This window comes from Callospermophilus lateralis, chromosome 3, assembly GCF_048772815.1.
Source record: "Callospermophilus lateralis isolate mCalLat2 chromosome 3, mCalLat2.hap1, whole genome shotgun sequence".
In the NCBI taxonomy this organism is placed as follows: Eukaryota; Metazoa; Chordata; class Mammalia; order Rodentia; family Sciuridae; genus Callospermophilus; species Callospermophilus lateralis.
The window spans coordinates 7,542,647-7,568,060 of NC_135307.1; the positions used below are offsets into that span (position 1 = coordinate 7,542,647).

The 25,414-nt window shown below is 57.9% G+C and overlaps 1 protein-coding gene across 2 annotated transcripts in view; it reads right to left on the minus strand.

The window, feature by feature from the left end:
• The window catches only part of Eml1 (EMAP like 1), a 183,191-nt gene extending 158,101 nt beyond the window's left edge, over positions 1-25,090 (minus strand). Inside the window, exon 1 of one of the 2 annotated variants that reach the window (XM_076849665.2) lies at positions 24,772-25,090. In XM_076849665.2, the coding sequence (XP_076705780.2) occupies positions 24,772-24,829 (58 nt within the window). In that variant the 5' untranslated portion in view covers positions 24,830-25,090. Of the gene's footprint in view, positions 1-23,007; positions 23,190-24,771 lie in introns of those variants that run through there. The other variant, XM_076849666.2, reaches the window with a different exon arrangement.
• Positions 25,091-25,414: the final 324 nt, after the last annotated feature.

A 25,414-nucleotide genomic window follows, 5' to 3' on the forward strand; every position in this document is an offset into this window, starting at 1 on the left:
CCTTCCCTGGGAGCCGGCCCCGGGGGCCTGGTTCATCTCTGAAGCCAGGGGCTCAGCCGCGAGGTGTTCCTGCGGTCACTGGGTTGGACTCGTTGGTAGCCTTTATCAGAGCATCTCTCTCTTCTTCCCCTTGTGTCCCTCTAGCCTCAGAGCCTGGCTGCCTCGCGGGCAGTGTGGGGACAGCCACCATGGGATCAGCCCTGGGCCCAGGGGGGCGATAAATGTGGAGTGCCACCCAAGACCTGGTCCCCAGAGCAGAGCAGTTGCCCTTTTTATTGTCCACCACGGAGGGTGGACACAGCAGGGGCAGCCCAGGTGTGGTGCTGGGGGAGGGACGAGCAAAGGGACAGGGCACGGGCAGTGGCGGCTGGTGGAGGTTCTCGGAGCAAAGGCCTGACGGCGGATGAGCTAGACCCGGGGCTGTGTCCGTTGGCTGTCGAAGGCTGGGCCTTGTCCCGCCTGGTGGCCGGGGAGGGGATGCTCAGCGGAGGCAGAACAATCAGGCTGAATCCTGGTCCCTCTCTGAGCTGCCCTGTGTCACCTGTAGGGACCCTGCGAGGGGGAAGGGAAGCTCAGGTGAGGAGCTGCTGTTCCAGACGAGGGGCAGGAGGCGGCGAGCAGGGGCAGAGGAGGCGGAGGCCCCGGCCAGCTCACCGCATCCCATGGGAAGTCACAGAGAGGTGGGGAGAAAGGCACGTCACAGCAAAACAACGGCCAGCGTAGGATCAGTGGCTTCTGCTGACCTTTTCCAGGGTTCCTTGACCCGCCAAGCTGTCTCCTCCCCAGAAGGATTCAGCCCTCCGTTGAGCCAGGGTCAGTAAGAAGCAGAGCCTGGCCCTGGCGTCTGCACCTGCCTCTGTGCCAGGCCCCCGTGGCCTCCCAGAGCCCGTTCCTGTGTCCACCTTCAGGCTACCCCAGCTCGCTGCTGTGAACGCTGCTGTCCTTCAGAGAACACAAGGGTGTACCTGTGTCACGCCCACCGCGCAGGCTCCTAGGTGTGTGGGAGTGGAGTGTGTGGACACACACACACACACCCCTATGGACATTCACAGACACACACCGGCCACGTGCCCAGGAGTCCCTCTGAGCTGCAGCACGTGCTGTGGTTCAGAAGTGGCTCGAGAGTCTCCCAGTGGCTTCTGTGTTGGTCCCCAGGGTGGCACTAGAGGGGCGATGGGCCTTCGAGACGTGGAGCCTGGTAGGGGTCACTGGGGCTAAGGGAGAATGGACTACGGAGTTCTCATGGGACCCCGAGTTAGTTCTCAAGAGACGGCTGGGGAAAAAACAAGCCTGGCCACTCCCCAGCCTCTCTGGTTTCCTCTCCAGCCATGTATTCTCCCCCTCTCTTTCTCTCTGTCTCATACACACATGGTTGTTCCTGCCACTGTGAGGCCATGTCACCAGAGATAAGCAGAATCTGGCACCACACTCTTGGACCTCCAGAACTAGGAGCTAAATGCACTTCTTTTCTTTATTAAGTTACTCAGCCTCAGGTATTTTGTTGCAGTAACAACAAAAAAAATGGACCCACACAGATGATGTCGGTTTCCCAAAATGGTCCTAACTTTCTACCAGCAATGTGGGTAGGTTCCAGTTGCTCCGTGTCTTTGGGAGCTCTTCACTTGGTGTCTGAGTTTTCATGAAGTCTACAAACATGCAAAGCTAATCCAGTGTGAGCTAATCCAAATAGTGTCTGCCTTTGGGCTCAGTGACTGGTGGAGATGGAGGGGCTTCTGGGGCTGTGATGTTCTTCTTCTTGCCCATCCAGCTCCTCAGACAAGCTTGGGCCACGGCGCTCATCCCAGGAGGAGCATCAGGTCTCAGGACCCCCAGAGCCACCACGGGTCTGTGTGGCCTGCCCACCACACTGCTCGCCAGCCTGCCTGGGACCTGTCAGCACCTGCCATCCGTCTCACAGGTATTAGTTAACAAGAGGCACCCACCCCAGGGACATCCTGTAGCGACCACAGGGGTGGAACAGGGAGCTGACAGGAGCGAGATGGTTGTGGTGTTTACAGACTCTGGACCCAGGCAGCCTGAGTTCAAATCCTGACTCCTCCACTCTGGGGCTGCGTGACTGGGCTCAAGTCACTTAACTTCTCTGAGCCTCAGTTTTCTCATCTGTAAGCTGGGGACCAGGATAGCGCCTCTGAGGGTGTAGAGAGGATTAAGTGAGATGATATTTGTAAGCTCTCTGGTCAGTGTCTGGTGTGGAAAAAGTGCTCTGCACGCCCCGGGTTGCTTTAAGGGTCTGCTAGGGCCTCGGCATTTGTCTGCGGGTCTTGGTTTTCCTCTCTCCCTGCTGGCTATGGCGGGGGGGGGGGGGGGGGCTGCAGGGAGGGAGAGCCCTCACGAACCCTGGCCCTCTGGCAGCGTGCCCTCTGTGTGCCCAGCTCCAGCACCGCTGGGGGGCAGAGCCCGGCTGTGAGGAGGGGAGGGAAGCCGAGGAAAGGGGAGGACCCAGGGTCGCCCCTCTGCTTGCCCCAGACTCCTGCAGGAGGGAGAGTGGAGCCTGCCTTCCCGTTCCTGCGGGGACCCGGCCCTCCCCAGCCCTGTGCCGTTCTGTGGCACCACCTGAGCCTGCTCTGGTGTGGAGAGCACAAGGCCCACGTCTGGGCGACCGCTTTCCAGCTGTGAGGTCTGACACTTCGGACAGCCCCGGGGCCTCAAGCTCCCCCCCCCCAGACCTGCAGCATCAGCATCAGCGAAGCCACAGCCCAGGCAACGCTGGTCGCTTTGCCAACCAGAGTCGCCGTTTGGGGGTGGGGTGGATCCCGGGTGGGAGCTTCACAAGAAGTCCTTGTGAGCAGCCTTCTGTCGCCTCGGGCAGAAAACCACTCAGCCCTCCTCCCGGCCTCCGACTATGGGATGCATAATTTATGAGGACCAGCCTGTGCATATTCATGAGCTCATTGCCTTCCAAGGCCAGTTGCCTTCTGTGAAGAGTCCTGGGATAATGAATTACTGCGAGCGGGTGTGACCTGGCCCGGGGCAGCCTCCAGTCCTCCGGATTACTACTGATCTCCAAAACCTGCTTTGAAGAAAAGAACTCCTGGCCGCGCCTGCCTTTGCTCACATGTGGGCAGATGCAGAAGGAGGCCTCCATCATGGGGGGCCCTTCACCCCCAGGCAGCACACATCGGGGCCATGAGCTGCGTTTCGGGGGAAACTGAGTCAGGTCTCCTCCCCCAAAGCATCGCCCTGTACAGCCGTGGGAATCCTTGTTCCTGTGTTGGTGGAACGGCCCCCCTCGGCCTCGGCTGGGGCGTGGCCTCTCGGCTGTCCATTCCCCTGCTGTGGACTGGGAAGGGAACCCCTCTGGAGTCTTGGCCTCCAAGACTTTAGCACACAATTTCCACAGGCCCGCGAGCCCACTGTGTGCCCTCATGTCCGAGCTGATGTCAGGATTTTAGTGGATTTTTCTTTCTTAGTGCCCAGAAGATAATGCGCTTCTTACTGACAGGAGAATCCTAAGATCCGGTGAAATCCAGCATTAACCTGCCAGTCACTAGGCTCTGCTGCACGCCACGCACCAGGTCTGGCGCCTGTGAACGTTGCAAGGATTCCATGCACATCTGTGGACAGAGAGGACTGGCACATAGTATGAGCTCAATAAACCCAGGTTTCCCTCCTTCTCCTTCCTAGGCCCAAAGAGCTGCTCTAGGCTTTGCGCTGTGCCTAGTCCAGAAGTCTATCCACAAACCCCCTAGGTCCTCATTTTAATCGGGGAGCTTTGTGGCCTTGGAAACATTCAGTAAGTCCCAATTTAATTTGGATTTGGGGTGGGGGAGCTTTAGAGTTTTCCCAAACTAGTCACAACCCAATTAAAATGTTACTCATGAAACCCAAGACAATGAGTCACGTACAACTCCATCTGGCCCTTTTTGCTTCAAGCGACCCATCTGACTCAGCTTGGATTTTGCTTTTAAGCTGTAACCAACGGATTCCCCAACCCAGGAAGAAATCCTTTAGCACCTTGCTGAGTGTGCGTGTGAGAGAATGCTTAGTGTGTGCACGCGTGAGTACCTGTTTGGGCACCTGTGCGGTGGGTCCCAGGTGTGTGGACCCTGAGAACCACGGAGCAGGTCCTGGATGTACGTGAGTCTGTCTGCATGTCCCTGTGGGCACAAGAACACATGTGTCCCTCGGACCTGGGCTGAGTCTGTGGATGTGTGTTCGTCCATGTGTTTGGTGAGTGAGCAAGTCCCTCTGGGGCTGCGCGTGGGCGAGGACTTGAGAAGCGGGGGTGAGAGGGGAACAGAGAATCTTCGTGACGTGTCCAAGAGTACCTGAGACAGCGGGCCTCAAACAGTAGCAGCAAGCGACCGGCTCAGGGAGCCCCAAGATTCAGACTCTTCAAGTCTGGGTGGGGCTCCAGGATGTGTCTTTTTGGGGAGGGGGTCTCACTCTGCTGCCCAGGTTGGACTTGAACTGGTGGGCTTGAGGATTCTCCTGCTTCAGCCTCCCAGACCCCTCACTCACAATATGTCATTCAACAAGCCTGGACTGGGGAGAGGACAGCCGGCCAGAGTTTGGAGGTAGTGGGAGTCGAAGCTGATGAACCAGGAATTCTTTGAGGGCGGACTTGTAACTTCACCCAGCCCAGCACCATCCGACCACCAGTCCACGATCTGCTGCCCAAGTTCCCAAAGGAACAAACCCACCAGGAACACGGGGGCAGTGACGAGCCAGAAGCCTCTGGGAGCCTTGCCTGGGCCTTGAGCCAGCCAGTGACTCACAGTGCAGCTGGACGGAGAGGCCTGGATGGTCAGCCCTCCATGTCCCGCGTGCCCCATCCCCCACCAGCACGGCAGGGCCAGTCTGCTACCCGTGACTTCTCCATCAGTGTAGGCCATAGCTGCCCTCCTCCCCCCTAGACCCCCCAATCAGGAGTGCGTGGCCCTGGTCCGTGTCCCCAGCCCTGGTGCCGCTCCCGGCAGCACAGCAAGGGTCTTCCCTGGGACCCTGCAGCCCAGCACAGGCTGACGGGGTCCTCGGCACCCTGGAGGCTCACCCAGCTCCACCTGCTCTGGGCCCATTTCACTGAGAGCCGTCCCCGGGACAAGACGTCCCCGTGGAGCCCACCCTGGCTGGGTGGGGGGCCGAGGGCAGCAGACACGGTGTGGACCCTGGGCGGTCAGGCGACTGGCATGCCCTGAGCCTGGGTTCCTCACTGGTGAAAGCCCCTGCCTCCTTCCGGCCACACCCTCAGGTGACTCGCCCCGTGCTCTGCCTGGCCCTCGCAGCCTGTCCAGATGCACAGTGGTTTCCCTGACCGTGCCCCTTGGGAGGCCAGCGACAGAGCCGCCCACCAGCATGTGAATTAGGAGTCCTACAAGCCTCGGGGGCTTCAGGGGAGGCCCCCTGCCTCCCAGAAGGGGAAGCTGTACCCGCCTGGTGCCGCAGAGTCAGGACCAGAACCCAATCTTCTGAGCGCTGACCCCGAGGCCTTCCTCCACACGGTCACCTCCACGCACCTGCTGTGCCACTGCCAGGCACCTGGCAGGCTCTCTCCTGGGTCCTCAATGACCTCCACAAAAGGCAGAAGAGCATGTCACGGAGGAGAAGATGGGGCCTCAGAGAGGTTAGGTGACTTGCCCAAGGACACACAGTCTGTGGGACCTGAGAGGTAAACCTGGGGCCTTCGCAGTGACACTGGAGCAGAGACATGGTGTCCAGCCCTTCTCCAAGCACCCCCAGCCCCGAGCTGCTGTGGGCCTCGAGACCCCTGGGCTGTCCACCTCACATCACATTGCTTATCCCCACTGCCCCGCCCCAGGCGGGTGCTGGGAACCCAGTGCCAGCCTCTCCATTATTCAGGCCTCCCTTCGGGTGCCAGCAGGGCCCTGGCCCAGAGGCCTGGCCTTGCCAGGAAAGATAAGGCCGCAGCGCCCGCCCCGCTTGCCTTCAGTGCCCCTCCTTTTCCCGAAGAATGAACACAAAGGCCTGTTGTTCCCGTGGGGGAGCAGGCCTCCTCCTTGTGAAAGGAGATAAACCATTAGTGGGATCAGGGCCGGCTGGGGTTACAGCCCCGCTCCCGCCACCTGTCCCCGTAACGCTGCACGGCCACCCCGCGAGGCAGGTGCCTGCCGTCCTGGGTCGCGGGCCTCCACACGCACGGCCTGGAGACATCGGTGTCCTGTGTCCCGAGTGACAGGCGAGGAAACCGAGGCTCAGCGAAGCTGAGCAACCCGCTCAGGGCCACAGCTGGCGGGCGGCGCTGCCAGCAGGCTCTGCCCCGACCAGGACGCCAGGCTGACTCATTTGTCCTCCTAACAGGACTCGGAAGGAGTGAGGTCACGCCGCCCACCCTGCCCGCCCGCGCCTGCCTCTGACTTGACATCCCAGACTAACAGACGCGACGGCGGGGAAGAAAATGCGAGGCCCCCAAAGGGACCCCTGGGGGTCAGGCTGCAGCCCCTGCCCCTCCTCCTGCAGTGTGGGGAGCCAGGGAGGCCCACCCGGGGACTCCCAGAGCCCCAAGGACCCCACAGCTGCCAGCCATGCGTGCCACCACGGGGGAGCAGGCCGGGAGGCGGACCAGGCTGGGAGACAGGTCCCCTCCTCGCCCCCTGCTGCTGTAGGATCATGTCACAGGAAGCAGCTGAGCGAGGACACCAATAAGCCTGCCTGAGGCTGGCACGCCAGGGGTGCACGGTCACCGTCAAAGACAGCCAGCTCTCGTCTTCCGCCCGGTGCCCAGTACTTGGGTGACCGGCAGTGCGCCTCCCCCTCCCGTTTTATAGGTCAGGAAACTGAGGCTCAGAGAAGGGAAGGGACTCCCCAGGAGGCCTGGCGATGCTGTGGCAGAGCCCTCTGGCCTTGCCACGTGGCAGCCTGGCAGTGACCCGCATCCTTGCTGGACTGGCCCTGTGACGGTCCACATGCCTGGAGCCAGGGGCCTGGTCCATGCAGTGGGCCCATGGTAGCCCGAGCCGATGGCGGCGTGGGAGAGGACGCAGGAGGGTGTTTGCCAAGGTCTTGCTGACAGCCGTCCGAGCTAAGTGGTTCCTGAAGGTCACCCGAGGAACAGCAGCAACAGAAAAGGGCGAGACTGCCATTGAGCACCTACTATGCGCTGGAGACAGGGGCGACCCAGACCCAGACCCTGCACTCAGATGCTCACTTCTAGAGGGACACGTGGATGGAACCCACATGGAAGGGTGGGGCTGTGCAGGGACAGTCACCACACAAGGGAAGGGGGGCACAGAGGACTGTTCTGGGGACAACCAGGTGTTCCAGGAAGAGGGACGGCAAGGAGGCGCTCTATCTGCCTTGGTTGCCCCTGGGGCCAGAGGGGACAGGTGCTGAGGGGTGAGTGGGGCTGTCGCGTGCCAGGCTGAGGGCTCAGACTGCACTCCCGTGGGAATCCTCCCTGGAGGGTCCCACCTCAGAAGGGCCACCAGGCTGAGGAGGAGAGCAGGTGTGGAGGGATCAAGGCGTTTCTCAAGGCCCAGGTATTGACACCAGGTGTCCCTGCGGTCCCACTCTGCCAGCTTCCCTGCCTCCCTCTCACAGCAGCCTGAGGCGTGGCCAAGGGAAGTCACTGGCTCCAAATGACAGGGCAGCCTTGGTGGAGCCTGTCCTCTCTCGTTGCAGCGGTCCGCCCGGCGTCCTGGGGCATCCTGCCACGTCCACACACCTCGGGATCCACCCCCTTACTCGGTCTCCTGGTTTCCAACGCTCGGTCTGCTGGTCTTCAGCGTGGCTTTGGAAGGTAGCAGCTGCTGCTCTCCCGGAGTCGGTCCTGGGCCTCCTCTTCCACTGACCCCATTTTCTCAGGACCATAAATCACCTCCTTAAAGGGGCCTGGAGGCCCAGGGGACCGATAATTGTCCTTGGCAAGCTGTGCGTCACCAGCCAATGAGGCCCAGGCTCTGGGGGCCCCGAGGTCCCCCGAGCCCAAAGGCTGAGGCTGCACCTCCTCCTGGGGGAGCCTCCCCCTCCCTCCCAGGGCCAGGCAGCTGGGCCTCACTTCCCCCCTCTGTCCTTGCCCCCTGCCCGGCACCTAAGGGCCCTGACTCTTCCTGCCCCAGGGCATGACCTGTGGGGAGGCGCCGGGTAGGGACAGGAAGGGGAGCCTGAAGCTGCCAACAAAGACCGCTATTTGGAATCCACAGTCATCCCTCTGAATCCGCAGGAACAGGCTCCAGGAGCCCCCTGTCAGAGGTCCCCGACAGTCTGCTGCCCCTCTCTCTGAGCTCATCTCCGGGCACTCCCCCATTCGCTGCCCAAACCGGTCTTGCCCGTGTTTTTTTAAAGACCTGGTGTTCCCACCCCAGGGCCTTTACACCTGCTGTTTGTTCCGCCAGGAACACCCTTCCCTCAGAGATCCTTGGTCCTCACACCCCTGGCCCTTCTCAAGTGACATGTCAGGGAGACGACCGGCCTCTCTCTGTGGCACTGCTCCGATTCTCCCTCCTGATTCCTGTGCCTCCATCCTTCTCACCTGGTCACCACCACGCATGGTCATTTGTTGTGTTCAGACACTGTCCTGGCCCTGAGACCCGCTCCCTGAGGACGGGAGCACATGTCTGCTGGCCGCTGCAGGGTTCCTAGTGGGCCCCGTGGCTCTGCCCCCACTGGGCTGCACCGCAGGCCGCACCCTGCACCCGCCTACCGCCCCCCCCTCCAGGAAGCCTCCCCGCCCACCCTGGGGGCTCCTGGCATGCTGAGCCACGTGCTGGCGTCTGGGGACTGCTTCCTGGCCACCCCAGCCTTCCTGGGACCTCTCAGAGGCAGAGGTCACAGCCTTGACCTCAGGGCTGCTGGGGCTGGACGCTGAGCATCAAGGGGTGGACGTCACCTTGGGACGCAGGTTTCCCAGGAGGATCGAATGCGTTTCTGAATCCAGAGCGTCCCCCGTGCACCCAGGAAAGACCGTGGGGGCGAGGCACAATGAGGAGGACAGGGGACAAGGGACAGGAAGAGGGGCTCAGCAAGACAGTGTCCTTCCAGCCACAGGGGGAAGCACAGGGTGTGGTGGCACCTGGAGGGGGGAGAGGCGCAGGCGCAGGTGGCAGGTGGCCAGGTGTCCGAGGCCAGGAGGGTGGGCTTTCGCGGGGACAAAGCCACCCCGGAGGGGTCAGAGAGCATCATTTCCCTGGCTCCCCACCCCGGCCCTGAGGCAGCCAGCCTCGTGGGATCCCAAGCCGGTACCTGCACTGGGCTGGACTGGGCCCCCTGGGACAGCAGGTCCTGATCCCTGGCCCTGGTCACGATGCCTGTGGGGGGAGGGGCTGCAGGTGTCACCCAGTTAAGGCTCCTGAGCGGGAAGGTCATCCTGGATCATCCAGGGAGGCCCTGACGCCGCCACAGTGACCTCATAAGACAGGGGCAGACAGAGATTAGAGAGGGGCAGGTGGCCATGGCGGCAGAGTGGGAGGGGAAGAGGAAGAGAATCAGATTGGTCCCAGAGCCGAGGGGTGGTGGCCAACGAACACTTGGGAAGCTGCTCCCACACCTCGCCTCTGACCCAGGGCTGTAATGTCGGACTTCAGGCTCCAGAACTACAAGAACATTCATTGCTGTTGTCTTACGTGACCATGGTTGTGGCTGTCTGTCTGTCTGTCACCAGCCCCAGAAACACATACAGTGCCAGTGTCAATCTGCGTCAAGCAAGAGGGGAGGAGGCAGGCCAGCTCTGGGGATCACAGCGCCGGCTCCCTGGGCCTCCACAAAGCCTGACCTCCTGTCCTGGCTCGGCAAGGTCCGCAGCCTCCAAACCCCAGAGCTCCCCGTGGAAACAGAGGGTCCCAAGCGACCCCAGACAGAAGCCAGGCAGCAGCAGCTCACAGTTGATCAGTCATTCATTCAACAAACATCTGCTGACAAGTTCAGACAAAGACTCCAGACTCCGGGTTCCCACCCTCGGGGGCTGACCCTCAGACCAGGGAAGGTTCTCACAGACACGGCACAAAACTGGAACCCTCTTCATGTCCCTCCTCCCTCCACCATTTCTCCTGAGAGCCTGTCCCAATAGGCCACATGCCCAGGAAAGAAGCTCTGCTTTATGGGCCGAGATTAAAAAAAAATGAGCCCTCTGAAAACACCCTAGTGCCCCCCTCCCATCCCTGAACATCCACTCTTTCAGTCACTTATAAGGAATGCCGAGGAAGAGAGCATCGGTCCTATCTTATGCACAAGGAGACAAAGGTCCAGAGAGGTTATCTGTCTTGTAAAAATCACCCAGCACCAGTGGGCAAAACTCCAATGTCCAAGTCATGTCAGTCTCTGATTCCTTAGCCCCTCCCCTCCTCTAGTTTTCCACCTATCACCCAAGTGGTCAGGGACATAGTAGTGGACCAGACAAGGGCCTGGCACTCCAGCCTGCTGCAGCGTCCATACCTCCATCAGATATATGGTGGGCTTTCCACCTTGTAGCCTCCACTGAACACCCAGGACGGCCCTCAGTGGCCCTCTTCTCACTGTCCCACGGGGTTCAGGAACAGAACAGAACCGGTCCCTCCGGGGCCTAATCAGCTCACTCTCAGTGGCAGACTGGGTTCCACTGTGCCCAGCTGACTGTGGTCTCCCTCTCCTGCCGACTCCCATCACGGCCACACCATCAGCCTGACCCTTGACGCCTCCGCGGGGCTGCAGGCTCCCGGACAGGGGTGCTCCTGGCTCCAGAGCTCCCCACTGACGGGCTCAGCTTAGCAAGCTGGCCACAGCAAGACCACGAAGCCGCATGTGGAGCCCAACGACCCATAAGAACCCACAGAGGCCGTCGCCAGGTGCCCAGTGAGGGGCAACGCTGTGTGCACGGCCGTGAGCGGCTCCCCTGCTTGGCTACAGGGCCTCAAAGCTGGGGGAAGGACCACCCAGGGGTGGCCAGTGCCCTGACCCCTTCTCTGATGCCCTCTGAGCCTTTCTGAGGGGTTCGGGACCCACAGAAACCTCACTGCTCCTCCCACGGCCATCTCGCACCAGCCGTCCCAGGAGGGGCCCTCGCTCTGGTCGCGACTTGAGGCAGGTAGAGCCCGCGGACAGCCACTGCGCGCCAGACCTGAACCTGGCTCCCTCCCCTCCCCGCAGCCGACAAGGCAGAGCTTTGTCCCTGGTTTGCAGGTCCCAGAGCCCAGGGGTGATGGCCAATGAGCACATGGGAGGCGCTCCGCAGCCTGAGTCACTGGGGAAATGTGACTGGAAACCGCAGGGAGATGCCACTTCACACCCGCGGGAGAGGCCACTGGCTGTGACCAAAGCACAGTGGCAGGTGTCTGTGAGCAGGTGGTGAAAGCAGAACCCGCAGGCGCAGGGCAGGAGCGGAGCCGCGGTGGAGAGCAGCCTGGCCGGTCCTCAGAGCTCGGCCTAGCTCCCCTCTACCTGCCCCACAGCGCCACTGCCAGGGGGGTACCCAAGGGGTGGATCAAGAAACTGCACCCGGTGTCCACAGGGTGCATGAGGGCCAGGGAAGGAGAATGGCCAGGCGTCGTCCGCTGATGAGTGCATCCACAGGCCGCGGCCGTCCCTGTGGTGAGACCCCATTCAGAAAGAAGCAGGGACAGGGCTGCCGTGTGGGGGGACTTGAAAACCCGTCCTGAGTCAAAGAAGCCAAAAGGCACAGGAGCCCTGAGCCAGCTGGGTCCACTCGAGAGATGTGAGTCTGTAGAACGGGAACCGGGCGGTGGCTGCCAGGGGCCAGCGGGTGTGCGTGACCCTAGCAGGAACGGGATTTCCTTGGGGTGATGAAAAGGTTCTAAAATCGATTATTACCAAAAAATAATGATGATAATAATAATAATAATAATAATAATAATAATAATAATAATAATAAAGGAGTCAGAACTGGAACCAGGACCCTCCCCTCCAGCCGGCAGCCAGGAGCATCCTGGCCTTCCCCTGGGCCTCCCGGGTCCCCTCAGAGGGGCCTGAGGACAGCTCCCCTGGCCGGCGGCCCCAGCCCCAGTCCCACTCACAGGGTCCCGTTGCTGCCCTGAGGTTAAGGTCACCGGGAAGACCCCACAGGGGCAGGAAACCCAGTGTGGGGGGTGGCCCCGCGGACTCAGCTGGCAACGCGAGGGCCTCCTCTGGAGCAGGGACATGCAGGGTCTCCCGGTGGCCCTGCTTAGGAAACCTCTCCTCCTGGCTGAAGCTCAACGGGGTTCAAGATGGAGGAAAAATCAGAAGGGGGTGTTTTTTTGTGTGTTTTGTTTTTTTCTTTGGGTTTATTTATTTACTTATTTTTTAGGTCTGACACTCCTGACTCAGCCATGCGACCCAGGTAAGATGGGGCGCCCCCTCTGAGCATCTCTGTCCTGCAGGGAGACCTCACAGGCCCCCGGGGCAACCCTGAGCCTGAATGGCCACCGTCTAGCTGTGGCCTGCACAGATCGGGGGCTTGGTGCCTTCTGGCTGTGAGGGTGGAGTTGGTGGGTCCGAGGCCTTCACTTGGGCCTCCCCGACCCTGGCTGGTCCCCTTGCTGAGACCCCGAATTAGAGGGGGCACCCAGCTTCCCTTTATAACCCTGACCCAGAATGGGCCTGGGCTGGTGGGTGTGTCTTGAGGATCCAGACTGGGGTGCCCTGCAGGCCCTCGCCCAAGAGCCCTGGCCTTGCCCACAGTCCTCTCCAACCCGGGCCAAGCCCACCCCCAGTGCAGGATGTGGCCCTCCCTCCTCCCTGCAGACCCCCAGCTCCCCTCAGGCCAGGCAGCCTATCCCCCAAATGCGCCTGGGCTAGGCACAGAGGCCTTCCCTGCCCCTGGGCTCCACCCTGGGGCCAAGGGGGGCAGAGCTTGGGGCCCTCCCCCTCCCAGTTTCCAGGGGACCTGGGAGTCCGAGGCTTTGTTTTCCTGGATGTGGGGGCTATTTTTCTGTCTCTCTCATTGTGCTCACCTCAGGCGTTAGGGCCTGTGAGGTGGCACCGTGACTCCCAAGGCTGTGACAAGCACAGATAAGAAAACAGATGGGGGGGCGCCCAGGGCAGGGCAGCAGCACAGGCCCAGTGAACGGACCTCTCACCTGGAGGACCTGGGAGCCCTGGGGGAGGGGCCTGCCCGCGGGAGGGGCCAGCACAAGGTGTCCACACTTCTGGGACACCAGGTAGCCAGAAGTGCCCTCCTCGGCAGGCCTGGGACGGTGCTGGGTTGGGAGAGAATGGCTACAGGTGTGGCTGAGCCCACGCTGGTCATGGGGCAGAGCCAGGGGACCCAGCTTGACAGTAGTCACTTAAGAGCCAGCAGCTACTCCAGACAGGAGGCTGGCGCTGCCAAGGAGCCGCGGGCTCTGGACTGGGCTCCAAGGACGAGGTGAGTTCCTCTGTGTCACACACCTGCCCAGGACTGTGGAAACCTCTCCAGAGACAACGGACTTGGAGGCCAGTGCTGTAGTGACCACTGGCCCAGGGCCATGCCTCCGGCTCCCCCCCACAGGATCTGCTCTCCAAGAAAGGCGGGGAGGCTGGTGGCTTCTCTTGGCTCCTTCTTGAGCCTGCTGCGACCCAGCCCCCGTCTGGGAAGGAGTGTGCTGAGGGATGGCCCGGCCTGCACCTGCGCGGGGTGATGTGGGGCGAGACCCTGAGTTCGCGTAGACCCGAGTTTGCTCACCTGTAAAACGGAGCCATCACGTCTACCAAGCAAGGTTCTAGGGAGTCGGGCGGCGTGTGTGTGTGAAGGGAACCCCTTGTGAAGGGCCTCCTGTACGGGTTCTCAGCGGTTGGTGAAGGCGAATCCCCCGACAGGAGACCCGGGGTTGAAGCCCCTGCTCTGGCCTCACACCGCAGGGCCCAGCAGGACACCCCACGCACAGCACATGGTTAATAAGCCACCATGCGACAGAATGTCAGCTCAGACTGTGAGCAGGTCCCTTCAGCCGGCAGCGGCGGGGCGGGGGGCGGGGGTGTCTTCTGCAACTGAACCAGGGCTTGGCCTGTTTTCCACCCCGAAAAAGCAAAAAACAAGGGCCGGGGTCGTGGCCCGGCGATCGAGGGCTTGCCTAGCATGCATGAGGCACTGGGTTCCATCCCCGGCTCCACATTAAACAAACAAACAAACCAAAAAGCAAAAAACAAAATCCTGGGGGTGAGCTTCCTAGAAGGTGTGTTTCAATTTAATAGAGAGCAGGGGTCAGGGGCTGGGCTGTGGCATACCCCCTCCCTCCCATGGAGCTCAGCGATCCCATTCGCCATCCCCGCAGACTTCACTGGCTCTTGGGGAAGGGCTTGGGGACATCCCCAGGCTCTGTGGTCTCATCCCGTTACACACGTTGCCCCCGAGGCTGTACATTTTTCTGTAATTTGTCCAGCTCTGCACACACATGCCGTAAGTCAGTGGGGCAGCCTGTGATTAAGCTTCTATCGCTGGTGACACAGAACCAGGGGAACAGTGTCCACATCGGAGAAGTGGAGTCTCCTTGCGGTTTACACAGAGTCTCCCTTATACTTCTGTGGTCACTTCCTGCTGAACTCAGGTCCCATGTTTTGGATCTGCACCCGACAATCCGGCCCCACGGCCTACCCACCCCAACTCCCTCTTTTGTGCCTTAGCAAATAAATTGTCAAATGAAATTTTTTGGCCATTAACAGCCAATAAGTTTCTCTTGTGAAGCTTTTTCCTTGCTGATATTAGGACCAAATCCTTCAGAAATCTATTTTTGCGCTTCCCCTAGGCAGCACGAATCCGTTCTTCACAACTGTGAAGGACGCAGGTCTGAGATCAGGGTGGGCAGACGTGGTTTCTTCTGCAGCCTCTCTCCTTGGCCTACAAATGACTGTGTCCCATATCTGTCCCCTTTCTGTTTCTGTCCCAATAGTCTTTAAAATTGGGGAATAAAAAGTTTTTTAACTGAAAGGTGACATTGTGTGATCTTATTATGTACAACGTCATGTTCCGAAGTGTGGGCACCTTGTGGAATGGTTAAGTCTAGCTGATTAACAAGTGGGACAGCTCATTAACTTACCATGGTTTTGTGCTGAGAGAACAGAAGAACTCCCACAGTACACTCCTCAAGAATGTGGTGTGTTCTCATTCACTAGTCACCTGGCTGAACACTAGATGTCCTGAAATTTATTCCCCCACCCATTGCCCCAGGTCCCTGGTGACACCCTTCTATTTCAGGGGATCAACCTTTTCCTGACTTCGCCTGTGACTGGCATCAGGCAGGGTTCGTCTTTCTGTCTGCCTTACGTCACCAACACAGATTCACCCTGTGCTGGGTCATCGGTGCTGTCACAGATGCAGGATTTCATCTTTTTGTGGCTGGACAGTCTTCCATAGCATAATAGACTGAATTTTTTTTTAAACCCATTCATCCATTGACGAACACTCGACCTGGCAAGGATTCCTTTCATAAGACCTCAGAAGCCCAGGCGAGGGGCTGGGGCGTGGCTCTGTGGTCAGGCGCTTGCCTAGCATGAGCAAGACCCAGGGTTCCGTCCCCCGTACCGCAAAACAAACACAAAAACCCCTCACAGGTACCAGAAGAATAAATAAGACCAATGAGGTGAGTGGGATTACAGTCCACAGGTGGAGACACAACCTACAGGACAGGAGGGAACACCTGCCCACACTGTGGCCCCAGTCCTTGGGCTCTGCCTCTGTGGAGTCGCCAAACCAGGATCAAAAGTTTGAGAAAGATGTTACATTGTTGCTGTCCTGCACCATGTGGCGAGGCCTACCATGGTTCTGTCTGTGCTGAACAGGTAGAGACATATTTTTCTTGTCATCTTTCCTTAATAAATAACACAGTCTAAAAACTATTTACACAGCTTAGGTCGCGTTAGACACCGTGAATAATCTAGAGATGATTGAGGGCCCAGGGGAAGATTGTGGGGGTTATATGCATACCCCACACCATTTTCTATAAGAGACTTGAGCAACGGGGATTCTGGAATCTTCAGGGGGTGCTGGAGGGGTCCCCTGAGGATAGCAAGGCAGGACCATATACATCTGTCATGAGCTTCATATGCAGAGTATACATAAGGAACTCAAACAGCTCAATAGCATGATACCAAGTAATCCGATTAAAAGGGGCAAAAGATTTGAACAGACAGTTCCCCAAAAGACACACAGATGGCCAACAGGTGTATAAAAATGGGCCCACATCGCTAATCATCACGGCAATGCAAACTGAAACCACAAGAAAGCACCTCCATCCTGCAGCAGTGGCCGTTATCCAGCAGAGCACCGCCGAGCGCTGGCCAGATGGGAAGAAACAGGAGCCTGCACACTGTTGGTGTAAATGACAACAGTCATCATGGAAAACAGTGTGGAGGGTCCTCAAAAACTAAGAGCTACCCTAGGACCCCGCTTGCCCACTTCCGATCTATCACCAAAGGCAGTGAAATCAGCCTGCAGAAGAGATACCCGTACGCCCAAGGCCACCGCAGCACCACTCAACACGACCAAGACATGGCGTCAACCTCACTGTCCAATGGAGGGGGGGATGATTTTGTGCCTTGAAGTGCAAATTGAAGTCACATGAGAGAAGGATGGTTTGAAAGACCTTGCCCCATGCTTTGTGATTTGCATGTTGGAAGTCTCATGATCAACATTTTAGATGCTGGGTGACCACAGCCCACACAATATATATATTATGAAGGGTTCACAACTAAAATGGATCACTTTTTTTGAAGGAAGGAAAAAAAAATAGGAGGATTGCAAGTTTGAGGCCAGCCACAGCAATTTGGTGAAGCCCTAAGCAACTTAGTGAAACCCTACCTCAAAATAAAAAATAAAAAGGACTGGGGATGTGGCTCAGTGACAAAGTACCCCCTGGGTTCAATCTCCAGCACCAACAAAACAAAATGTCAATAGGGAGATGGTCCAGAGTGGGCAGATATGACGACTGTTCTACCATGGAGGGCTGTCTCCACCCTCTTGCCTCCAATGAGATGCCAGTGGCAAGACAGTGTGTCCCTTCCTGGTGGGAGCACTTAGTTGCTTGTGCTTGGTGTCTTCTCAGGTAGCAGGGACTCGAAACATGGGTCGCTGCTGGAGGATGTCACTGAGACACCGTGAGGGGACCTGCCCTAATCACCAGACCCGAAATGAACAAGCACCTTCGCTGCTTTGAACGCTGCAATTAGAATTTTCCATGCAGACCACGCCAGTCCTGACTTACAGTCAGTTCATAAGAAACAGGCTGGTTTCATACATTTTAACATTGAAATAAACACAAAGTCAAAAACCTGAAATTGGACGTGTGTGACCGCAGATGTTCCACCTGTTTCAACGCCCAGCTTGAGTTTACCTGGACTGCACAGGGCCAAGGAAAGTGCAAGTCAGGTGGCTGCGGAGGCAGCTTTGTTTCTTTTTAAAAATACAACAGTAATTAATAATAATAATAATAATAAACTAACTTATTGCCTCAAGAATGCTGAATTCAGATTGATCCAATACTTCAAAAACAACAGAGTATGTCAGTTTCATGTCTAAGTTGAATCCTTAACAGCCTGTGACCTGTATTCATTGTCATATATGAAGAAGCCCCCAGGGTATTTCAGGGTATTTTTGCTGGGGCGGGGCTCTAGCAGGAAAACTGATGCCTTTGCTGCTCAGAGGTCTCCGGCGTATGGGAGGACAGGGGTGAGCAGGTGTACCCACCCACCTGGCATCTGAACTCAGACCACGTGTGCATGTCCACGTGCTGCTAGCCCATGGGATTCGAGGCCAGTAATCACAAAAGGATAGCCTCCCTGAGTCCAGGAAGGGAGGGAGGCCTGTCCATGGTCACCCGGCTACAGCCTCACCTGGACATGCAACAGTGGACATTCCTGCACCCTGCTTAGGAGCCCAGGCTGGCATCATTCAATGCCAATAGCCAGCAGGAGGGGCAGGAGAGGAAGACAGGTGCAGTGTCCCCTGGGAGCCTCAGAACTCAGGGAAGTGTCCCTAGAGGAGGCTGGTTGCCCCAAGCCTCAATAATAAGCTGACTTTGGGCAGGAGAAAAGGATACCTCAGCACAGCGTGCCCCGGGTGGCTGTGAGGGAATGCAGCCTGAGAACCTGCCTGTCTCATCCTTGCCAGATGACTTGGAGGCAGTCTGTCCTTCTCTTGGGCCTTGGTTTCCCCCTGAAGACCATGGCCTCACCCCCTCCCTATGGGCAGGACCATGGGGCCAGGGCTGGGTTCTTCTGCTTCTGCCAGGCCTCCTCTCTAGGCCTCCTCGTGAGGCTACATCACAGGTGCCCAGTGCCTCTCCAGTGACAGTTTAAAGATGCATGCCCAATCATCACGATCACTTATTTCTAATTATACTAAAGAGCTATAGTAACAAAAGCAGCCTAGTATTGACATAAAAACAGACGGGCAGGACAATGGAACCGTATAGAAGACACACAGAAAACCCCACACGGATACAGTTATTCGATCCTTGACAAAGGGACCAAAAACATGCACTGGAATAAAGACAGCCTTTTTAACAGATGGTGTGTTGGGGGGACACTAAATAGCCACATTTAGAAGAATGAAACTTGATCCCTATCTCTCACCCAACACAAAAGTCAACTCAAAGTGGATCAAAGACCTCAGAACTAGACCAGAAACACTGCGACTGCTCCAAGAAAATATAAAAGGCCCAGGCACAGATTTCCTTAACAAGACCCCTAAAGCTCAAGAAAAAAAATCAAGTGGGATGGTGTCCAATTAAAAAGCCTTCTGCACAGAAAATGAATCCAAGTGTGGAGAGAGAGCCTGCAGAATGGGAAGATCTTTGCCAGAACTCGAAAAACCCAACACCAAAAAGAGATTCCATCAAATGGGCAAATGAGCTAACAGACATTTCTCAGAAGAAGGACTGCAAATGACCAACAAACCTATGAAACAATGTTCAATGTCCTCAACCATCAGGGAATGCAACACTGTAACTGGGGACAATGTAACCGGGAACGCCCCAGTTACAATGGCAGTCATCAGGAATACAGTAACAATCAATGCTGGCGAGGATGCGGGGAGAAAGGAACACTAGTGCATTGGCGGTGGGACTGCAAATAAAGGCAAGCACTGTGGAAATCACTGTGGATTCCTCAAAAGGTTAGGAACGTGATATAATATATGATGTGTCACCCAGCTATTCCACTCCTCACTATTTATCTATAAGAACTAAAATCAGCATCTTATAGCAACGCATGCACACCAATGTTTATAGCTGCGTGACTCACAACAGCCAAGTTATAGAACTAGCCTAGGCCTCCACCAACAGGTCAATGGGTAAAGAAAATGTGGTGTATGGGCTGGGGATGTGGCTCAAGCGGTAGCGCGCTCGCCTGGCGTGCGTGCGGCCCGGGTTCGATCCTCAGCACCACATACAAACGAAGATGTTGTGTCTCTCTCCGAGAACTAAAATAAATAAATATTAAAAAATTCTCTCTCTCTCTCTCTCTCTCTCTCTCATCTCTCTCTCTTTAAAAAAAAAAAAAAAAAGAAAATGTGGTGTACATACACCATGGGGTTCTTCTGCTCAACTGTAAAGAATGAAATTCTGTCATTTGCTGGTAAGTGGAAATTGAAATTATGCTAATTGAAATTAGCCAGACTCGGAGACAAGTGTTGAAGGTTTTCTCTCATATATAGAAGGTAGAGGAAAAAAAGGGAGGGGTAGGAAAAAGGGGATCTCATGAAATTAGAAGGGAGACAGTGGAGGCTTTTTGTCACCACCCCTCACAAAGAACGTGACTGAGGGTCAGAGGGGAATGCGTGCATGGTAGACATGGGACCTCCTCTGATCTGGGCTTTCCCTCCACGTGGACTTGCTTTCACACATGGAACCTGAGCCACTGCCGGGTCTCTCCAGGTCACCCTTAGCCCCCGCCCCGCTTTCACCAGCCCTCTATACAGCAACGTCCAGATCTCCACTGGACGTTGGCCTCATCCCCTCCCCTCAGGACAATCCGACCTCTCATCCTCCAGATTCTGTCTTCAGTCCCTTCACCTACAGCACTGAAACAATCCAGGCACCCCCTTACTCCAGAGCCATCGCTGGCTCCCTATTGCACAAGAGAGAAAGCCTGAGCTTACACAGGAGATGGAGGGTCACTGGACTGGCTGGGCATGTACTTATCCTTATCCTCCACAGTAGGGTGAATGCCCACCCACAACTGAGTCTTAGAGAGGCTAAGTGACTTGCCCGGGCCACAGAGCCAGGGAGCAGCAGAGCAGGAATTCAAACCCTGGGCTTGGGATCTGCCTACATTCCTTGCTCTCTGAGACTCTGCAGCCTGCTCTGTGGTGCTCAGAATAGTGAAGTTGAGCTGGAAACCTTCCCAACACCGAAGAAGGTGGGGTGTGGTGGGGCAATAGCAGGAAGTTCCTGCAGAGAGGGGAAAGGGTATATCTCAAGGTCAAAGGCCGGAAGAGACAATCCACACACCCAGGATGTGCAAAGCCAGTCCCTTCTGCCTCCCTGTTCCATGCTCCCACCCAGAATGGCCGGCAGGTGCTCAGCACTTTAAGACCCTGACTCCAGACCAGCGAGGGTCACTGCCAGTCCCCTATTTTACAGATGAGGACGCTGAGGCTCAGTAGGTACCTTGCCTGCACCTCAGAGGCAGAGCCAGGCCTGGAATGCAGGCAACTGTAAAGGACGCGCCGCCACTGGCCTGAAGTGTGGCCTGGCGGTCCCTGCTATAAATATGGTGCTGACTCCCTGGTAACTCTAGCCTGGTGCTGCCTGCCCAGGCGCCTGGCCATAAATCCCAGAGTGAAGCCCGCCACCTCCTGCTGCGCTCCTGCTCTGCGGAATTTTCCTGATGCCCTAACAAGGTACCACATTTTTTTTCCTACAGGCTCCAAATTATTGCGGGCAATGTTGACCTAACTGTCTCTGAAATAGGGGTGGGGGGGTTGCAGCAGACAACAAAGCCCTCCAAGGCCAGCCCAGCCACCTCCCATGTGCAGGGTGGGGCCCCCTGGAGAGAGATCTGGTTGGGGCTCCAAGCAAGCCAGTTGGGGACTTGCATTCAAATCTCTGCTCCACCAGATGACCTTGGGCCAGTCTTTGCTTCTCTGAGATCATTTGCTTCAGAGCACTCTGCAGTGGGGTTGGCATGTCCACAGTGTCCAGGACCCAGCAGATAATTTGGTTCCTTTGTTTCTTTCTCTGGGCGGCAGCTTAACTAATGGTTGAATAATGATAACAACAGCTAACAAGAAGCCAGGCTTAGCTTTGGGTCATTTAATTCTTACTGCACCACAAGGAGCTGATGTTCTATTATTGTCCCCGTTTAACAGATGAGAAAAAAGAAGACCCTGTGCTCTTGTGTAATTTGCCTAAGGTCACACAGGTTGTGAGTGGAGAATTGAGATGTTCCTGTTGTTGTAACAGGTCCAGGGATTGCTGATGAAAAACCAGGTAGAAGCATCTCAGGGCATCTTGTGTCCCTGTCGCTGTGGGGCAGGGATCCTAGACAGGCCTGGACCTCAGGCTCCATAAGTAACATGCTCCCCTTGCCAGCCTGCCTGAATTCCTGCAGACCTGGCTCATGTCGGGCCCCATGCTTCACAGACAAAGACCACCACACAGGATTTTGTCACCAGGGAAACCAAGCCCAGAATCTGCCCAGGGCCACCGTTCCAGCCAGAACAGACAGGGTCAGGATGGAGCACTGCCCTGCCTCCAAGCCCAAACATCCCTGTCCTGAGCAGTGAGGGACAGGGAGGCCCACAAGTCCTCCCGTCCCGGGCGACACACAGGCACTCAGCACCCATTCCATCACCCCGATGGCTAAATATTGCCCCTGCCTTCCTGAAATACTCATCTCCTTGCGGCTGGCTTTACAAGCTGCTGAAAGCAGGGCCATGTCCCTGGTGAAGGGAGAGTGCTATTCCGGGTTCGCGTCAGGTGTGGGGCACCGCCAGCCAGGAGGGGCTGTCTGCCGGCTCCCCGGCTCTGGCAGCCTGAGCAGCCCGCGAGCGATGCCTGGCAGCCGCACAGCTGGCGCCTGATGAAGAGGGCAGGTCAGGCTGCTGTTGTCCATGTCCCCCTCCCCAGCACACACAGAGCCAGACCCAGGCACCAGACTGTCCATCAAACCATGCCCTGTGCTGCCCACAACCTACCCCAGCAGCTCTCAGGACGGCTCGGCAGGTCCAGGAAGAAGGCTTCTGTGGGCCAGAAGCAAACTGTGGCTTCCAAAGGAAGCCCTGCTGGAAGAGATGCCGGAAGAGACTGGGAAGAGCCCGTCTCTCTGGGCTCCTGCCCTGGGGCCACTCACTTCTCCAGGGGGGGGGGGGGCAGGAGGTGCTCATACACGAAGGATGGGCACAGGCAAACCCTGTCACTCATCATTACATTGAATTGCCACTGTCTCCATTTTCACCTGGGGACACCGAAACTCAGAGAAGTTAAGCCACTTGCCCAAGGTCACCCAACCTGGAGAGGAAAGAACTGGAGTTGAATCCAAAGAGCCCAACTCCAGAGTCCCTGAGCTACCCCTGGATAAGGCTGTCCCCAGCCCTCGCACCACTGCAGAGCTGCTCCTTTAACTGAGGGCAGCCAGGGGTAGCCAATCGCCTCCACAGCCTCTGGCCCCAGAGAGAGTGGAGGGCATGTGGGCAGGCCCCAGAACCGACCACCTCTCCACTCACCTGTGGCCTTGGCAATTTCTAGCCTAGAGGGTTCTGAGGCTCCTGGGGCCCTTGCCTCTTGCCCGTGGGCAGGGGACTCGGGAATTCCCAGCCATCTCAGACTCCCAAGGAACCTATGGACTGTCCCCCCGTTAAACGTTCACACACACTGATTTGCATGTGGTGTCAAGGGCCTATGCCACCCTGAGCCCACCTCAGGGTCTGGCCCGGATCTAAGTCCCTGCGTCCCTGTGGGCCAGCAACTCCCCTCCCTGGGCTGCCAGCCTGGGACTTCCTGCCCTAGCCACGGGGAGCAGGGGTGCGGAAGAACTTGACTTTGAAAGTGAAGCTTCCCCAGGCTCGAAGCCCTGGCATCACAAGAGGAGGACGGGGGTCCAGCCCCACAGCTGCCTGCAGCCTGCAGGGGCCCAGTGCCCTCAGCGACCGGCGGCCTCGGCTCTGCAACCGGAGCCCTGGCGAGTAAATATAGCGCTGCCACTCACCAGCTGAGGGGCCCTCGCCGTCCGACATGGTGCAGAAGATGGGGCAGCCGCTGGCCACCAGCCTGCAGGGACACTCAAGACTCCTCAGTGGCTGTCACCCACCCAGTAGGGATTGGGGCTGTTCCGTGTCCAGCCCCTAGGCAGTGTCCCGCCTCAGCCAGCCCGGCCACCCCCCCATGCTGGGCTGGGCAGATAAGCGTGCTTCAGTGCCAGGAGCCCGTGCGATTGGTGGATAATTCTGGGCACTGCCCTCCCCTGCCTGGGGCCTCTCCCAGGCAGCCCCGGAATGTTGCTGAGAAGCTGCTGCACCCCGGGTGCACGGAGGGCCCCCAGGACCCCCGTGCCTGGGATCTCAAGAACGCCTGTTCATTCTCCACCTGAGACTGATCCTGCCCACCCAGCCAGGAACACGTGTGGGCCTTTAGGGACAGAGAACGAAAGGTGATGCTGCCATCGAGTAGTGCTGATACCAGGAACCACATTACCGCACTTGTCCTGGTCCCTGCGTGCCCTCTGGATGGCCACACCATGTCTGTGACACAGATGGAGTTAAGTGGCCCACCCAAGGCAACCCGGCCCATGAGGGGTGTGACCGGGACCTGGAGCCAGGCTGTCTGTCTCCAAAGCCACAGGAAGGCCTGACCTGGCCTTGGATTGTTTGGCTGAGAGCAACCAATGCTTTGGAGCACCTACGGGTGCAGACTGCTCCATATGTGTTGGAGACAGCAGGGAGGGAAGGCTCCCAGGGAGCCAAGCGGTTCCGTGGTGCTCAGAGAACACGTGCACCTCAAGCTAACCACGCACTTGTTTCACGGCAGCACGCAGAGGTTGCCGGTGGCTCACTGAGAAGAGCCGGTTATGACCCTGCAGGGCTGGGGGCTTCCAGGAAGAGCCGGCATTTAGTTCCTTGTTATGGGACAAGACAGGTTTCTCAGGGCAGGTGCAAAGGTCAAAGGAGCCTAAGCCAATAAGCCTGTCGGGGATCCCCAGCTGGGGTTAAAGGTGGTGGTGATCCTCGGGAAAGAAGGACGGTGCTTGTGAAAGGGGGGCATTCAGGGCTGGGGAAACCCAGGGAGGCTTCCTGGAAGAGGGGCAGATGCTAGTGCTGAGGGTCAACCAGCCTCAGAAAACTGAGAGGGTGTGGAGTCGCAGGGCAGGGGTCCTCGGCCCCCCTCCACCGAATGTTGCCTCCTCCCCCTTCCGCATCTGGATGCCAGCCCAGGACTACTAAGTCCCAGCTGGAAGCCCAACTGCTCTGTGGCAGGGCATGGGGCAGTGAGCACGGGCATCAAGGGAAAAGGCAGATGTGGGTCTCAAGGACAGAAGCCAATTTCCCCCTCAAGATCCTCGCCTGGGGATGGGTCCTCGAAGACTAACCGGTGGGAAGGGTCACAGGTTTCAGATATCCCCCAGGTCAGCCTAGCTGGCACTGTATCCCCAGCGCAGGGGCATGGCAGGGAAGGGGGATGGTGGCCTCTGGAACTGAGGCCAGTTGTAGATACCAGACAGGGGCTGGGGTCAGGCCTGCCTCCGGGCCCCGCGTTGCTTATGGCTGTGGGCACCTTGCCGCCCCTCCACACTTGGTCCCTGTGTCACCCCAACTGTGGAGCGCTAATGAGCACCTCCTGTGTCCAGTTCCTAGGCCAAGCTTGGGAGCAGGAAGAACCCTGTCCCTGCCATCAGGCACGCACAGTCCCATGTGACAATGCAGAACACCTGCTCTGAGCCCCTGGTATGGGCAGATTTCATGGAACAGTGACTTACCTCCGGGGGTCCCGGGAGACTGCCACGGTCCAGGCCAGGCGCCCTGGGGGTGCCACATGCCCTGGAGGGGGCTGCCGCAGAGATCCCAGGGTGGGCCTCCTCTTGGTCACTGCCAGGTGGGCTGCAGGAACAGGGCTGGAGGGAGCCTGGTGGCAGAGGGACCTGGGTCAGATGCCAGCTCTGCCAGCCCTCCCTGGTGAGAACAAACCAGTCCCTGGCCTTGGTTTCCTGTCTGTGAGGGGCTGCAATGGAAAGGACCACCAGGGCAGAGATGCCCCCAAGGGGCGTCCCACCTCCCCACCCAACCGCTGTCTGTCCTCTGTCCCTATGTCCACCCCCCCTCACAGCCCAGTGCCGGCTCCTGCATGCAGTCCGCTTCCCCTTCCTGTCCCTGGCCGGAGTCCCTTCCTGTTCTCTTTATTGTGGGAACATGTGTCGCAGCGAAAAAACAACTCAACTCGCCACTCCTGAGGTCATTGCAGTCGCATGCCCTCCCCAACGTACCAGCAAGTGGATGTGGGGGTGTGCTCGGGTGTGAGTGTGTGTGGGCCTGGCAGCGTGCATGTGAGGAGGCAAGCATGGCAATGTGGGGGACCGTGTTGTACCTGCATCAGGGCGGGTGTGAGGTGTGCACACGCCTTCG